Genomic DNA, 17,225 nt, shown 5'->3' on the forward strand with positions numbered 1-17,225 from the left:
CCTCTTTCTCCTAATATGCTTCCAGAGCAGAACAGAACACTTTTTCTCAAAACGTTTAGAATTTGTTGCAACAGGCTACCGATTGCCCATCCCTGCTGCAAGAGGAGTGGGCAACCAGTAGCCTAGATCTCGGTTCACAGTCTCTTGCCCGGTTGTGGTTTGTATTTGTGGAGAAGGTGGCTTCCACCAGTCCTACTTTAGCCTAGGGAAATCAGCACGTGCAAGATTAGTCTGCAGCTCAGCCTGGCGTAAAAAAAAAAAAGCAGAGAACTGAGTAAGTAAGTATTTAGGGTAAAACTTGGGGGGAGGGAGGGGGAAAACCAGGCGCTGCTCAGCCAAAACAAAACAAAACAAAAAACACGTTCTTGAGGCTTTCTTGGAAGGGCACCTCTTTATGAGAGGGGCCATCGGAAGCGCGGGCAGTGAGGAGAGAAAAGGACCAAGCTCTCAGAAGTAAAATAAATCAATCAATCCAGAGAGGCTGGGAAAGTTCCCTCGGCCTGTCAGTCACCCGGGCTTGGCCTAAATTGGCCCCGCCCTGTCCCGGCTGTGGGGTTTATAATGGGAACCCTGCCTCCCAATGGCTCAGGCTGAGGCGTTTAACCTGTTGCGGCCGGAGGGCAGTAGATCGCCCTCGCTCTCATCTGCCTACAGACGGTGTGGCAAGGGGGATAAAGTCGCCGACGCCCGGGTTTCTCCGGACAGTAGCCTCTTAAAAAAAAAAAGGTATTATTTTTAAAGGAAGGCAGCAGCAAGTCGGAGACCCTCAGAATTAACACCTCGATCCGCTGCCTTCCCCGCAACGGATTGTCTCGAGGCGGCGATATTCCTTCCTGTTCCCCGAGGGACCATGCCTGCCAGAGGCGGGGGCTTGCTGACTGCTCGCTTGCTTTCGTTGTTGCTGCGGTTGCTGCTGCTTCTCTCGCAGGTCCAGCTCCACAGAACTACGGGCCCCCGGGTGAGTGTAACCCCCTCTTGTCCCCCTCTTTTGGTACGGGAGGAGAGTGCTTCAAACACTTTCCTGGTTTAACTATCTTCGTACTAACCCTTGAATCTGGTTTTACTCCCTTCTTGACAGGCGTTCTGCTGTTTAAAGAGGCGCTTGGAAGCTCTCTCTTTTTTAAAAGCCTTTTAAGAAACTTATAAAAGAAACCCCCTTCCTCTCCATGTAAATACGTACTTAGTTCTAATGGAGAAATAATTCACACATTTTGTTTTCTTTCAAACTAGACGTCCTCCTCGGAGCCCCGGTGTTTGAAAGATGGCTTTTTACCGTTAAGAAAAGCGGTTCTTGCAGAGCAAGTTGGAGACTCATTATAGGAAGGGAAAATGTGGTGTCTTGGAGGGTTTTTCAGCCCTGGTTTTTAATATTGCGGTTTGAATCCCAGGGATAAATTTGAGGGACCAAAGATCTGTTAAAAATGAACATATGTTTGGGTTAAAATTTAGCATTCTCTTGTTAAATTTGCATGGAACAAAGAATTACCATGCAGTCTAAACAAATCACTAGGACTTTGTTTTATTTTCCAAATGAAGATTGAATAAATGTTAGTTTAAAAATTAACCTTTTCCCCAATCACTGTGATGCTTTAGATTCAGGCTTGATGGATAGAAGTCTGTTTTAATTTATGATAGAAGGATTGGCTAAATTAAATTTAAATGCTTCTCTCCCAGAAAGTTTTTTTTTAGAGCAGTGTAATTTAGTTTTATAGCTAACAGCCCGTGGATACTTTAAAGCAAAATTTGAACTAAATGGAATTTATTTTAAAGAAACTTGGATAGAATAGCATGCAATGAAGTGAGCTTGTAGTTCACAAGGCTTGTGCCTTTTAATAAAATGTGTTAGTCTGATAAGGTGCTTCCAGACTCGTTTTTTTTTCTCCTGATTTTGGGCAACACTTCTGTAATGGATAGAATTGGCCGGATTATATTAAGTTTCAGTCCTTTTTGCCTGCCTGCCCCTTAAAATATACTTTAGAACTAAAGCTGATAAAAGTGCTTTCTACTTATTTAACTCCACCACTGGATATGCATTTATGTGTTAATTCTAATGTCTAATCCAGGTTTGTAGAGTTTTCATGAGCTGAAGTTGCTACTGAGAAGGCAGGCAGAGATTTAAAGAATCCAGTGGCAATGCATTGTGGTCAGCATCACCGAAGGAAAGCTAGAAGGCCACAGAAACATCTGTCATTGTAAGAATGTTTGATGTGTTCTAAGGAGGAAGGAAAAAGTATCCTGTTTAGCTGTACCTTTTAGCCCCTTTTATGACCAGATGTGTAGCAATAGTTAAAATGTGGCAGATTGAATCTAGAGCATGCCATAAATCCTTAGAGTCAAGAATTCCAAAGGCAGCAGAAATTTTGGGGTTTCTATTTAAGTCTGCACAAAGGATGTATTACCTAAAGTTTACTGCATACCAATTTAAGTCATGCTATTAAGGAAGATAATGGCAGCTGCCTTTCAACACTTGACAGCATGTATAGAATCTATGCTTGGATCCCAAACGGTGGGATCTGAAGGGCTTAATTGGGAACAGTTGATCTGAGAAGTAAAACTTATGGATGTTGGCCTATATATAAACTGCACAAGCTTGTCTGTCAAAACCAAGTACAGCTTTTCACGTACTTGACTTTTACAAGTCTCTCTAATTGCTCCCTGCGCTATATCCTTTTTAAAAAAATAAATAAAAATAAAAGCTATTTCAAGAAATTCTTGGGTCATTGAAAGGCAGATGCTGATTTGTCATCTTCTTGCCACATGGCTTCAACAAACCCTTTTCAGATAGCATTTTAATATGTCTTTTCTTAGCTGGGTCACAGCCAAATATTTTCCTTCCATCTTTGTTGAGGAAGATCTATGTCCTTTAAAACACTTACTTGTTTCCTCTTCAGTGTAAAACTCTGCATTTAATGATGTTTAACTCATACATTCTGTCTCCAATTCCTTCCCAAGTGATTTGTTTGAAAAGTATGGTGGTTTTGTTTTTCTCCCATTAGTTTGTTAGCACATTTGAAGTGAAAAGGGCTCATCCTATCCTATGCCCTTTATCCTGCTGATTAGGTTCTGCCAAAAAAAAATGTCAGTATTCTCCTGATGCAATGCTTTATGCTTCTATCTGCATAACAAAACACTATTTGAATAATTCATTGTAGCCCTTTTTATGGCGATAAAAAGGTTAGGCCAATATCTTCTTTGCTAAACTACTACACCTTCTTAAGAAATTGCTTCCAGTTGTTTTTTTTTTATAATAGAGAAGAGGGCAATGGAGCACAGAAAGTTAGCAGAATTGCCATAGCTTAGGCTTGGAAATCTGGATTTGTGGAACATTAGTATTTGCAATTGAATTAGAAATTGCGAAAGTATTCCAAAATGCCAAAAATATAACATTACTTATTGTTTTCCATGGATATGAACTGTCTGAGAAGGAAAAAAAAAAATTGACTCCCTAATTAATGAACACGCTGATGAAAAATTGTGTGTTGTATCTTCAGACTCTCTACTTAATCAAAAAAAGCAGCACTTTTTTCTGTTCTAAATCTAAATAAAACAAAAATATTTGAATTATTAGATGTTAAAATCCAACTTTAGGATGAATCAGATATTTTCGGATCCTACTGCCCCATTAAATGCTGAAAAAAGGCACAGGTATGTCTGTGTGTACAGTATAAGGGGGAGGGACTTTGAGAAAATGTTCTTTTAAAATACATATTCTTTTACTGAATTTGAACTCTGCTGCAATAAAAAATATACAAAGAAAAAATAAAAGATCCATTGTAAAAAGTAAAACTGAAGCAATACCATGCATTGTTCAATCTAATGGCACCAACATATTTTTCCAGGGTTCTGCAAAACATTGTTTTCTGTAAGTTGTTGAAAATAAGAATGGGTTCAGATACAATTACCAGGAAGGGGGCGGAGGACTAATACAAATGTAGGTACACCCAGTCAGAAGGGGTCTCTTTGACCTTCCACCCTACCTTTACCTTATGGGAGTGGGGAATTACAAACCCATTCTTCTAAGATGTTTGAGTTGGGTGGGTCAAAGAAGGGCAATGAAAGGGGACCTCAAGGACTTGAGTGTCAAGTCACTTTCTCTATTAAACTGCTCAAGCTTCCTTTTGAACTGAATTAAACCACTTCACTGAAAATCCAGGCTGGATTGGGAATCTTGATACCTCTTTTATATCCAATCAAATTAGAGTAATCATAGTAAGAACTTCGGGTTCATTACAGAAGATGAGGTTGTCTAATGCAGATGTGCATAATCTTTTCCAGTTGCTGTTGGTACATCAAAGCCATGTTTAAATAACCAAGCAGAGTAAACAGAATGTAATGGGTTGGAATAAAGTAAAATTTTAATTTGCATAAAATGAATTTCAGTTATTACTGCTTAAATTTGGAGGAGCACTAAACACTGAATCTATGGCTTTGGAATGTGCATGTAACTTTGGACTTTCAGGTTATGAGCCATGGTGACACAGTGATTAGAATAGTCATTACTTCTGCTGACTGCCATCTGACTGCAGTTTGGTAGTTTGAATCTCATCAGGCTCAAGGTTGACTCAGCTTTCCATACTTCCAAGATTGGTAAAATGAGGACCCAGATTGTTGGGGGCAATATTCTGACTTTGTAAACCGCTTAGGGAGGGCTGTTAAGCACTGTGAAGTGGTATATAAGTCTAAGTGCTATTGCTATTGTGTACCTTTCGTTCAAGTTAACATATTAAGATTGTGGCACTCCAGCTAGGTGATTCCTAGTGCTGTCACCCAAAGGACACCCCACAAATATTCCATTGTTCCCTCCTCAGTGTTCTGCAAGAAGAAACAAAGGGAAAATGGGTATTTCTAGTAAGAGGAGAAATTATACCAGTGGTTCCCAAAGTGGGCAGTACCGCTCCCTGGGGGGCAGTGGGATGACTTAGGGGGACAATAAGAGGCAAGGGGGTGGCAGAGGAGTGCTGGAGGTGGGCTCCTTGCAGGGAGCAATTCAGCTCCACCCCACCCCACCCCACTTGCCTGGCTTGCTGGTGGCCGAGAGGAAGGCGAGCCAGGGCTGACCTGTTGCCCCTTGGGTCCCTTCTGGATTCTCCGCAGTTGCTAGGCCTTGCATGCTAGGGGTGGGGGGCGACCAGGGGGCACGATGTTATGCTTCCCGCATCACCCCTTGCCTGCCGTCCTTTCCTCTGCTGCCCGCCAGCCTGTGCACTTTGGCTGAATGTGGGCTGCCGCTGTGAGAATGCTGCGAGTCAAGCCTCATGAGAGTGGATCTTCCACCCATGGAGCTTGCATAGCGGTGGCCTACACTTGGCTAAAATGCTCGGAGAGGCAGCTGGCAGAGGAGCGATGCAGGCGGTGTAAGCCTTGTGCTTCCTGATTGCCTCCCGCACTACCCCTCAGCAGCCGCGACCCACGAGCCCCAGCAGCTGACGAGATACAGGCTGGTGGGGAGCCGAGTAGTGACAGGTCTGCCCTGAGTGGCACACCTTTCCCGACTGCCTACAAACTTACCTTCCTCCCGTGACTGGTGGCAGAGGGAAAGGTGAGCCAGTCAGGGTGGGCTGGTTCACCTTTCCTGCAGCTCACTTCTCCTGCAGCTCCTGCAGTGGGCGAGGCTGCAGCCTCGCTTGAGGTTCCCAGCCCTTTCCCCAAAAGAGGAAGGAGGGATGGAAGTTTGCCTGCCGGCCTTTCCAGGCAACGTGGGACCAGGCGTGAATGGACAATTGCGCTCAGTCCCTGGGACTCCAGGAGACTTGTCATGAGCGACGATGCTGGGTGACTATCTTGTTGGAGAGAGAGAGAGAGTTTCAGGTGGGTCTCCTAGCTTAGGAGAAGAGAGTGAAGGAGGAAGGGAAGGGATAAAGAGGGAAAGAGAAGACAGAGAAAGAGAGAGAGAAGGAAGAGACAAGAAAGAAAAGAAAGAAAAGGGAAAGAAAGAAAAAGGGAGAGAGAAAGGAAGAAAAGGGATAGACAAAGAAAGGAGGGGATGGAAGGAAGGGACAGAAAGAAAGAAAGAAAGAAAGAAAGAAAGAAAGAAAGAAAGAAAGAAAGAAAGAAAGAAAGAAAGAAAGAAAGAAAGAAAGAAAGAGAATGAGATATCTAATCCAACCACCTGCTCCAGCAGGGTTAGAAGGGAGTTTGTATGTGTGTGTATGGCTATCAAAATTCCAAAAACAGGTCAAGTAGCTGTGGGGAGGTCAGTCATAAATCAGAACACTTGCTAAACGACCAAACATTAAGCGAGGACCACTTGTATTTGGTTTGCCAGTCACATGACCACCAAGCCACACTCACAAATTAGGCCACAGCCATAGAACCGGTTGTTAAGAAATTTGAATCCCACTCCTGGGTGGGGGGCACTAAGGATGAGTTTGTAGCACCAAGGGGGAGTCACCATAGATGCTATCAATGAAATAGGGAGTTTGTCTAAAACAGATCTATTCTGGGAGTCTCTTAGGGTGGACAACATCATTGATGTTGCCAGGAATCTTTTTATTTATTAGACAAGCACATAGTTTACCCAAAAGCCAAATACTTGTATAAACCATTTCACATTGATTACTCTGAGTTTTAAAGAAACTATGCAGCAGCAGCAACATATTAAAATGGTGCAAACTGTTTGAAAGCGGACAGCTTTTCTTAACATCAAACTGTTGAATGTGTTGAATGAGTATGATAAGAATGAATGGTGACACAAGAATGGTGCTGAATTAGGCAGAGTCACCAGACAGGAAAGCCAGATGTTTCACTCTCTGATAATTTTAACAGTTTCTGCAGAGAAGAATGCAAAGAACTCCAGCTTTATGTCAATCAACAGGGCAAAACGAAAACCTGATATAATTAATCCCACTTGAATTCATCCTTTTTGTACCCCAATTTGGTTTACTCACTATATCAGACAGGCTATTCTTTTTGTTTTTCCCACATGAAAACTTTAAAGATAATTTGAGCATAATTTCTAAAGATATTAGAATGCAGGAAAGGCCAACGGGGAAAAAAAAATCCCACTAGAGTATAGGAAAACCTTGTTGTCTGATTATGTTTGGATCCATTCAAATACTATACATAGAAAATGGGCACAAGCAATTCAACAACTGGAATAATGTTCTTCACTGAAAATAGCCCTGTTACTTCTTCCATACAGACTTTGAGTATGCCATGAATGTGCTATTACTCAGGCCACATTATCTGATTCAAATAGCAGCACAGCCTGTATTTCCTCTGCTTTCTAAAATTTGGGGATAAGAGTTGGGGTTTCTTGTGTCATATTGAGCTCCACAAACATATATCCTGAGTGAGTAGATTGCTTCATAGGGATGAGTAATTATCTTATCAATCCATGTCTGGTTCTTTAAGTATTGTTTGGGTATTTTCTTCACTTTGTTCTGAATTGTCTTGCCTGAATGCATTGGTTGGTGGAATTGCCCTTTTAAGAGAGTGCTCTGATCTTGTAGGAATGATGTAATTTTTGTTTTGGATTTCTCTGAATTTGTTTCAAGACCTCAGAACCAATGTCATATGTTTACAACCAATTGCTCATTCCTTGAAGAGAAATTTGTATATTCTTGACCATTTGGCTGTGATTGATGATTGTGTTCAGCAACATCTAGAGGACAGAACATTCTTCACAACAGCAAATTTATTGCAGCCATTGGTCAACCAATAAATACAGTTGAAATCAGGTGGGATTCAAGTTTTTGAATGCTGCAACAGTTGTAAGTGTGAAAAATGGTCATAAGTCACTTTTTTCAGTGCCATTGTAACTTTAAATGGTCACTCCACACAGGCAAAGTACCAGCAAAGGAGGGGGAAAAACTCCAGAGATGTTCCTGAGACAGGAAGTTTAGTCCTGCCAAGAATGTAATAAGGGTTAACGGAGAGGCAGTTTCTGTAAGCAACACCAGAATGTTTCCTTCCTGCCTTCCTTACAGGATTAGGCCAGTAATTTCTTCTAACAACCGGTTGTCATAACTGCTTAGACTGTTAACAACCGGTTCTAGTGAATAGGTGTGAACTGGTAGAATCCCATCCCTGGTTGAAATGCAATGCAGTAAAATCCACCAGATGATCAAAGTATAAATGAACAACATTGTTGATAAAGTTACAAAGGCAGAATTGGGCATCTCATCTCATTAGAGATATAGAAAACTTTGCAACTGCTTTAGTTACCTTTGGACATATCTGCAAGGCAACAAGTCACATAGAACCAATCATTTCTCTCAGGGAACCTTAGAAATAATGGCTGTACAAATTCCTTACATCCCAAGGGGGCACAATAAAGAAGAGCCCAGGCAACAGTTTGCAGTTTGATGGTTGCCTTCATGCCGGAGTCACAAAGGCAGCCATCACTGAGAGATGTTTTGATAATTTCTTCTCAGATATACAGATAGTCCTCAACTTATGACCACAATTGAGCCCCAGATTTATGTTGCTAAGCAAAACAATTGCTAAGTGAGTTTCCCCCCCATTTTACGAACTTTCTTGCCATAGTTAAGTGAATCACTGCAATTAATAACATGGTTAAGTGAATCTGGCTTCCCTACTGACTTTGCTTATCAGGTCATAAAAGATGATCACATGACTTGAGACATTGCAACCCTACAAAATACATACCAGGTGCCAAGCATCCAAATTTGTGATGTGATCACTGGGATGCTGCAAAAGCCATAAAAGGTCACAAGTCACTTTTTTCATTGTCATTGTAATTTTGAACAGCCACTAAACGAATGATTGTAAGCCAAGGACTATGTGTAGTATATTCTTCATTGGGCTTGTCCTTGTTTCTCATGATAATTTCATCTTTGCTTAATTATGTGTCAGCCATATTGAAATCCGATGCTCCCACACTGCCACAATTGAGCCTGGGAAAGGGGTGGGGGGAATTCAATGGGGTATATTTAGTTAGACATAATAAAATTCTTTTTCTGATTCAAGGTCAGGTCGTGTTGCATATAGTAAAAGGAAGTCTTTCTTTGGGACGGATGGTGATTGGGCCATGTGATGTGGTGATGGATGTAGGGCAAGGGTCTTTAAACTTGGCAAGTTTAAGACTTGTGGACTTCAACTCCCAGAATTCCTGAGCTAACATGACTGGAGGAGGAATTCTGGGAGTTGAAGTCCACAAGTCTTAAAGCTGTCAAGTTTGAAGACCCCTGGTGTAGGAAATGGATTTGTAGTTTTTACCTATTGCAAGGAAGCCTGGAACTTTCAGATTCGGGATTCCACAGTTGTGTGATGACCCAGGGTGGGATACAAAACAAACACAGTCACAGAAAACAGGTGAAGCCCCTTTTATTCCTTCACTTTGCTTCCAAGCTCCGAATAGCTTTGACGGAAGACAAAAACAACCCCCACACAAAGAAGGAAAACAACACAAACCAGGCAAGATAAGGGGTGGAAGATGTCCACAGATAACACACACTGGGAAGCACACCAAACTCAGAGAGTAACTATAAACTAGAGAGATATTTAGACAATTTGTTTCCAGCATTTGCCAGTACGCAGGTCCAAACTCTTATTCAGTTGTCACCTGTAGCCCATGAAGAGGATCAAGGCCCTCTCCTCCCAAGTAGATCACGTCTCTTCCTCATCCTCTCCTCCCTGCGTGCCTTAGGATGGATAGGGGATGGGCCTGGGTCCTCCTCTGACTGCTCAGCCGGCCTCTGCCTTTCCCCAGCCTCCTCCACAACGTCTGGAGCCACACTTCCACTCCCTTGTCAGCTGTTCCTCCTCTCCCTCAGAGTTAGTCTCCACCAGGGGCCCTGACAAGTTGTGCCAGTTACTATCCAAATAAAAGGAATTCTTGAGAGATGTCTGTCCTGGAGTTATTGGCTGGAATGGAGATTTGCTGGAACGGTGACAATATGTCCCGCTGTACAAGTCAGAATTTTAATGTAATCCATAAATGGCCTAGGGCTAGGTCTGAACCTGGTTTATATAAGATTATATTTTGGTAGATGTTTTATCTTTGATCATTGTCTGTTTGCCGCTTAACAGAATATGTGGTTGTTTTGACCTGTTTTATAGCTTATATCGTAAATCCTTTCTAAGTATAAAGATATCAAGGAAAGCAGCTCCCATAATAAAGTGTGATGTGATACCATAATTTTTTTTTACTGCATTGTAGCGCCCTCATTAGATAGGTTGGTTCTGGGAAATCTCTTTTTTGTCCTTTCCATATTTTTCACCAAGGAACACAAGGTACTTTACTGATAGTGACAGTAATAAAAATGCTAACTCCTTTAGAGTGATAAATCAAGCTTTATAGAAGTTTTAACTCCTACTGCATAACAAAGTATCTGCATTTACAACCAGATTAGAATGATTTTTGAAAGCCCTTTCATTTATTCTTGGCAAAAGAGAAGCTTAGTGTGTTCATTCGATTTAAGACTTCTGTATACAATAATTGCTTATTCATTTTATTTAATATAAGATTTATTAAGGTGAGAATACTAGAAAGTCCTAGCTTTAATGTGGACAACTGCTTTGTACTGTTTGGAATAACAAAGCATTTAGCTTTACTTTCTGCAAACAAATGATAACTAGAGATAGATCATTTCCTGTTGCAGTTTGGAGTTCTTCTGGCTTCAGTATTTGTGATAATTGTTGACGACTTCTGTGTGTTTCATATTCTACTCCTCAGTAACAAATAGTACCAGCAGGGGCAATCTACGTGGTTTGTCACAAACAGAGCTTTACACTTTCGCATGAATTTCATACAAATAATGGAACTTCACTTGCCATTTGGTTGACTAGTCATCCAGGTTACAGAAATTCTTTTGGAGTTCTTCACAGTAATAGTTTTGTCTGTAGACTGGTTTTATCCAACAGTGTGGTCAGCCCACTACTTTCTCATAAGTTAAAAACATTTATGAACAAGTTAAAAACCATCAGTTTCAGAACAGATTGTTATGGGCTTCATTTTTTTCCTTCTTTCCTGTGGGAACATTTTTAATTTATTTGTCCTCATTGCTTTTCCTTTTTTAATTACTTAGCATCCCAAAGAATTGCAGGCTCTCTTATCACATGATAGTTACATTTCTTAAAGAGCCTTTGGTTACGAACTTGTCAAAGGCTTTTTGAAAATCCAAGTTTGGAGTGGTGACAGGCCTACTTTCGTCCACCCGCCTGTTGACACCCTCAAGACCTTCTAACAGTGAAGCAGGATTGATTTTAGCAAGATCTATGGCGATTTTCCTTCAGTCAGGTTTGTGTTTTCTTACATAACATTGGTTACTTTTATTGATTTTTATTTTGACAAATGTTAAAACTTTCTATCTGTAATTCTCTCAATCACCGCTAAATCCCCTTTTTAAAAAAATTAATGCCACCTTGGCAAGAGTCCAGTTTTCTAAGCACTGATTTGATTTAAAGCAGCGGTCGCCAACGGGTGGCCTGCGGAAAATTTTTGGTAGGCCGCAGAAGAAATGGCTCCCCAAAGCAATTCATCTGGGCCTCCCGGCTCTCTGAGGGACTCCGGATCCAGGCCCCTGAGATGCACGCGCCAACCAGCTCCAACACCCGGCGGCAGCGGCGGCGGCGACGACAGTTCCCTCCCTCAGTGCCCGCTGTCAGCTCTTCCCTATTATTTCTCTAGCTTTGAATTGCCCCCGGCTCTCTCTCTTTCCTTCCCCCCCGCCCACGTGCAGGCAAGGCAAGGCAAGGGAGACGGAGCCGTGCCACAACTCTCTCCCCTTTTCCAGCGCTTGCTGCCTCTCCCAACATCGAAGCCTCGGAAACGCAGGCAAAGCCGCCGCAGCGGTAGCGTCCTAAGTTGCCTTACCATGCTCGGTTAGTTAAGAATCGCCCTACCCAGAGAAGGAAGTGGTGCTTGGGCGGGGGGGAGAGAGAGCCAGGAGCAATTCAAAGCTAGAAAACTAATGGGGAGAGCTGACAGCGGGCGCTGGGGGAGGGGACTGTCGTTGCCGCCACCGCCGCCGCCGTGTGTGGGAGCCCTGCATCTCAGGGACCTGAGCCGGGAGGTACGGGGACTGCAAGTGGGAGCGTTTGATGATTTTGAAGAACTCCTGGAACACGGTGGATTGGCGTTTTGTAGGTCTCAGTGAAAGAGTGAGTTTTGTTTCGTCTCCTTTCCTCCCCTGGTAATGCGAGAGATGCTTTCCCTCTTCACCCCCAAATAATCACTGGCTGTGGCTGGGTTTGGCAGCGAAGTGCTAAAGCGAGCGAAGTGCCCCCAGGGACACCTTTCCTTGCTGTCTCCAGGTGACGCTGGAAAAGTCCCCCCCCCCAGCTTTTCCTCGGCTTCAGATCTGAGCCTCTCAATCCTCCACCCAGGATCTGAAAGGAGCTCCCACTTTCTCCCTCCTCCCCTCCCCAAATTAATCACCAAGAGCGGCAGTCCTTCTGTAGAAAGATGCCTGCTGAGAAGCCCCTGGAGTGTCAACCAAAGGGGACTGCCCCCCAAGGAGAGCAAAGCCCCCTTTCTGCCTCTGCTTCTCCCAGCGGCAGTTGCCCCAAGGCCCCTCAGCTCAGACACACACACCCCACCCACTCTTCTGTCTCTTTGGAAGGTGCCAGATGCACTTAGATTTATATACCGCTTTAAAATGCTTTACAGCCCTCTCTAAGTGGTTTTACAGAATCAGCATACTGCCCCCAACAATTTGGGTCCTCATTTTACCCACCTCAGAAGGATGAGTCAACCTTGAGCCTGATGAGATTCGATCTGCCAAATTGCCAAATTATGCTTGTTTTCAACAAGACACTCTGTTTTGCCACCAACTATGCACGTTTAGAAATATATATAGTCAGCAAGACATCTGTGAAATGATGAGGCTCACCCATGACTACAGTAAGTAACGCTCATTCTACTTAAGAATTTACGTATTATTTCAAACAAAAGCAAAGCACATATATTCTGTCAGTATAAACATGAGCTATACTGAAATGAGTTTTTCCATGTATTCTGGCCTGTAGACTTTGAGCTACTATGCATAGCATAGCAATTTTCTCATTGCTGTAATCATATTTGAGAAACAGAAAACAATGTGTATATTTGTAAAATGGCATTGGAATTGTCCTAAAATTTGGATGAGATTGTCCTAAATTGAAACTTCTTAACTAGATTCTTGTTCCCACTTGAGAGGAATGTTTTTGTCTTGGCTTACCAAATAAACATACTTTTTCCTGTTTGTGGACCGTAGTTCTAAACAAGAATAATTGAAGAACAGCCAACGAGAAGCATATGAAGCATTCAGGCAGGATTTTGTTTTTTGATGGGTATGGCTCCAACAGAAGTACAGTATTATAATGATGTAATGTTTACATTGTTGTTCTCTAGGGAGAATTCCCATGCTTAATTTGCCTCAACAGATTGTGAAGCTTCTTATTTATAAGACAGCCTTAAAGGTTTAGGTATATAACTATGTTTTTCTTGACCTATTTTAGAATTCTACCTCTTAGTATTTTTTGACCTCTTATTTGAATTCCATGTCTGGGCTCACACTTTTTACTAAAATTACAAATAGTTTAGTAAAGAAATCATGGACTAGTTCGATATGTGAATTCAGTCTAATGAATTAGAAATAATATGGCATAAAAGGAAAATATCTGAAGTCAGGAATTAACTTACAGTATATTTGTGAACACTGAATATAGTGAGCTCATGATTCTCCTAAGTTACTCAAAGCAAATACATTTTTCCTATTTGCAAGCATTTCTGTATCTCTTTCCAGACAGTTTGTACTTCACAGTTTGCCTCCATATTCTATTTTTGCCTTTTATAAACTATCTCATCTTTTCTCTCACAAGGAACCATGTAATTCTGTAATATTGTAAAAGGGACATTCTTGGTTCTAGTTTAAACTGCTTATGCAAAAAAGAAAGGAAGATTGTGTCTTGAGATACTTTTCCTAACAGTGTAAATTAAAGGCACATTATCAGAGTTTCTGAACCCTCTCTTGATTATATAGGGACACATCACTTGGCTTTTAAACTCCCAGTTATGCATTTAATTAGACTTTGTTTGTTTATTTGTTTAGACAATGAACTCCAGGAACTCTTTTTTAAAAAATGATCTTATTTTTATCAAAAAGCTGTGGTAACTTGTGAAACTAGCTGAGGACTAGGGAAAGGGGAATTTGTAAGCTTTCAACTTTTCATTTGGAGTTGTTTGGGGAAAAATGCCTTTTCAGGTATATAACACCTTTCAAATGTATTTGTTTTTGTAAAACTGGTCCATCATTTAAAAATATGTGTTCTGTTTCCTTTTTAATCCATTGTTTGACTTTCAGTTCTGTGAAATTTTCCAGGCCAGATGTAATTACTTGATGTTAATGATGATTCCTTTTAAAAACTGCATTTAATTTTGAGTTAGTCTAATTCAGGGGTGTCAAACTCGTGGGCCGGATGTGTCACACACGGGCCACCTTCACCCCAGGTTTAGCGAAGGGGGAAAAAGTTGCGATATGTCACATGACGTGTCAGCGCAAGTTTGACACCCCTGGTCTAATTCAACAGATTGTATTGAAGATCAACAGTCTGTATCGAAGGTACTTATTATATAATTCTAAAGGAAACCCAGCAACTGCTCATGTATGTATAGCCATTTTCCTTTTAAACTTAATCTGTCAATAGAAGTTTATTTTGAAACACATATATTTGGTTTCCATTAAACTAGGTAATATCACAAGCACAGATATTTTCCTGTGAAGCTTCATTGGCTATTTGTGTTGCCCCAAATGAATATGTGAGAGGCATATTTCAGCTAGGCAGAAGCAAATTGGGATTTAGCAGAAATATTTTTCTCTGTATTAAGCGGATGTTACTTGAAACTAATATTAACAAACCCTCTTTGGGAACTACCTGGTGACAGTTTTCTATTCCCCCTTTATCCCGAAATGATAGCATTTTATAAAAGTTCAGATTTAAGTTAATACAGAGATAATCACTGTGTTGAAATAAGTGCAAATGGTGGATAATTGTGTCTGTTGCTTTGGGCAGTTGCTGAAATAATGCAATATTTATGACTGGAGAGAAGGTCTTTTTAGAATATATTCAATATTGTCCTGCAGCTATTCTTTGGAAAGAAAGATTACAATTACAGATACACTGACCTTTGAAACCCAGGTTAAATGATTGATGCCACAAAAACATTAAGTGGCAGGGACAGAGCTCATAGAATTATGAAATTAGGAAGCAATTTAACTTTGTTTAGGGCATCAAAATGCAATATGTCTGGTAGACTGTACTAGCATTGAATTCTCTTGTGAGAGGGAAGTATTGAGAATGTGAACATTAAGTTGGGGATGGTTGAGTAATCTGTGTTGTCTGATGAGAGAATAAACATTTTTGAATTGTGTCTGTCTTGTAGTTTTTCCCCTCCCACATCCTTGTAACTATTTGCCTCTGTTTTTAAATTATAAGTTTCCAAATGAGAAACTGGATTACTTGATATTGCATCACATCACTGTTCTTTGAGCCTTAGGATTGTTATAAGACATAGATTTTATTATTCTTTTCTCCAGAAAGTATTCAGCTGCAGTGACCACAAGCAGTCAGATCCAATTTTTGTCTTCTCTACAAAACAATAAATATTCTGTTGGTGGTCTCCCTTGCAAAATGTAAAACATGTGCAGCACTGTTACCTTTCTGTGAGTTTAAATAGGCAGTGATTAGTGTGGGTATAGCTCAGTGAGCAAAACTATGCAGCCTTTCAAAAATATTTCTTCAAGTGGCAGAAGACATATGGCCTCCTAAATCCTACTCTAACTTGAGATAGATCTCATGCATTTTTAATATTTAGCTCTTCATCTCCCGGTCCCTGGATTCAAGTAAATCCCATTGCCTTCTAAACTGGGCCAGTTTTCTGAACTTTGGTCCCAAAAATATAGGCTTCAACTCAAAAAAAATAACTGTTAACAGACAAAATATTATTGAATATTCTGAAACAATTTTTTGGAAATTCGCTGCTACAAGGCTCAAAGTCTTAGGGAGACTATAAGTATCAGAAGAAAAAGAAGAATCTCTGTAGAGACACTTCAAAAATTGACAATAGTATTTGCACAGGGTCTTATCCACAAGGCATATTTGCTGAGCTGGCATTAGTTCTGAACTGTTGCATCTCTGTAGGGTTTGGGGGCTTCTGAAACTGCTCCAGTTAACTTCTAGTCTTGCCCCAGCACTAGGAAACAAATCCAGTGGGAGCAGCTGTGTAGCTTTAACATTGGAATTGAGAGAGCCATTTTCCAAATGATGAGTAGAGTGTTGCACCCCCAGTTTCCTATTCCTTGTGTAATGACATGGCCCCTTTCCCCCTTTGCTACCAGAAACACCTCATTAGAAGGAGGTAGGCAGAAAGCTAACTAGAAACCAGTTTTTCTGCTTGCTCATTGATCAGGTATAGGGAACAGTGGTTGACTCAGTGGGGGAGCGCTGAATGTTGCAGGGATGACAACAGGGAGCCTCCTTAAGGGGCGGCATCAAAATTCTTCTTGAAGTTTGAAAGCTGGTGAGTGAGCAGAAATGTTCATAGTCCCAGCAAAAAGTGGGAAAACTCCTCCCCCTAGCTAGACTGAAACCATTAATCACAGTAAAAGTTAGAACTAATAAAAATGTCTTCACCCTTTGCTGAAAAGATGATAGAACCAAACAAAACATCCCCAGGAAGAGCATTTCAGAGGCAGTACTACATCACTGGCTGTGGCTGTGGTTCCTGCCGGTCAACATTAACAGTTCCCCTCAAGTCATGAGGGAACAGAACAGGAGGGCCACCAGCTGCAAGTTAACAATTGGAAATGTGAAAACATGGCAAATGTTTTTTGTTTTTAAAGAGAGAGCTTTGCAATGTAAAAGAAAAAGAGAAGATGTGGATACTGGAAAAGAAGCAATTCTTTAATCTCATATCGATCATCATGAAGAAATGTGATATTGATGTTCATATTCATGGTTTCAATAGTTTTAATATGGTTTTTATGTTGTATTATTGATATAGTTTAAATTCTTGACTGGGAGCTTCCTTCCCCTGAGGTATAAGGGGAATTATCTAAATTGTATCATATCTTTGGTATAAGATGGGTGGTTATCTAATTGTTTTAAATAAATAGATTCAAGATTGGAGCATTACATTGACCATAGCTTCTACCTCTGTTATTCAGTGACATAGAGAACAGTTGCTGCAAATATATTTATGTACCTGTAAGTTTATTTTATTCATTTTTCTTCATAAGCTGGAAAAAGTATTATTCAAGCTATGTATGCATGCCCTTTAC

The 17,225-nt window shown here is 41.0% G+C and overlaps 1 protein-coding gene across 3 annotated transcripts in view; it reads left to right on the forward strand.

Moving 5' to 3' along the window:
- Positions 1–571: 571 nt before the first annotated feature.
- SMOC1 (SPARC related modular calcium binding 1) overlaps positions 572–17,225 on the forward strand; it is a 62,490-nt gene continuing 45,836 nt past the window's right edge. Inside the window, exon 1 of one of the 3 annotated variants that reach the window (XM_087921718.1) lies at positions 572–958. In XM_087921718.1, the coding sequence (XP_087777844.1) occupies positions 851–958 (108 nt within the window). In that variant the 5' untranslated portion in view covers positions 572–850. Of the gene's footprint in view, positions 959–12,580; positions 12,809–17,225 lie in introns of those variants that run through there. The other 2 variants (XM_026704760.2, XM_087921719.1) reach the window with 2 other exon arrangements.

This window comes from Pseudonaja textilis, chromosome 1, assembly GCF_049901715.1.
Source record: "Pseudonaja textilis isolate UNSWEBS1 chromosome 1, rPseTex1.2, whole genome shotgun sequence".
In the NCBI taxonomy this organism is placed as follows: Eukaryota; Metazoa; Chordata; class Lepidosauria; order Squamata; family Elapidae; genus Pseudonaja; species Pseudonaja textilis.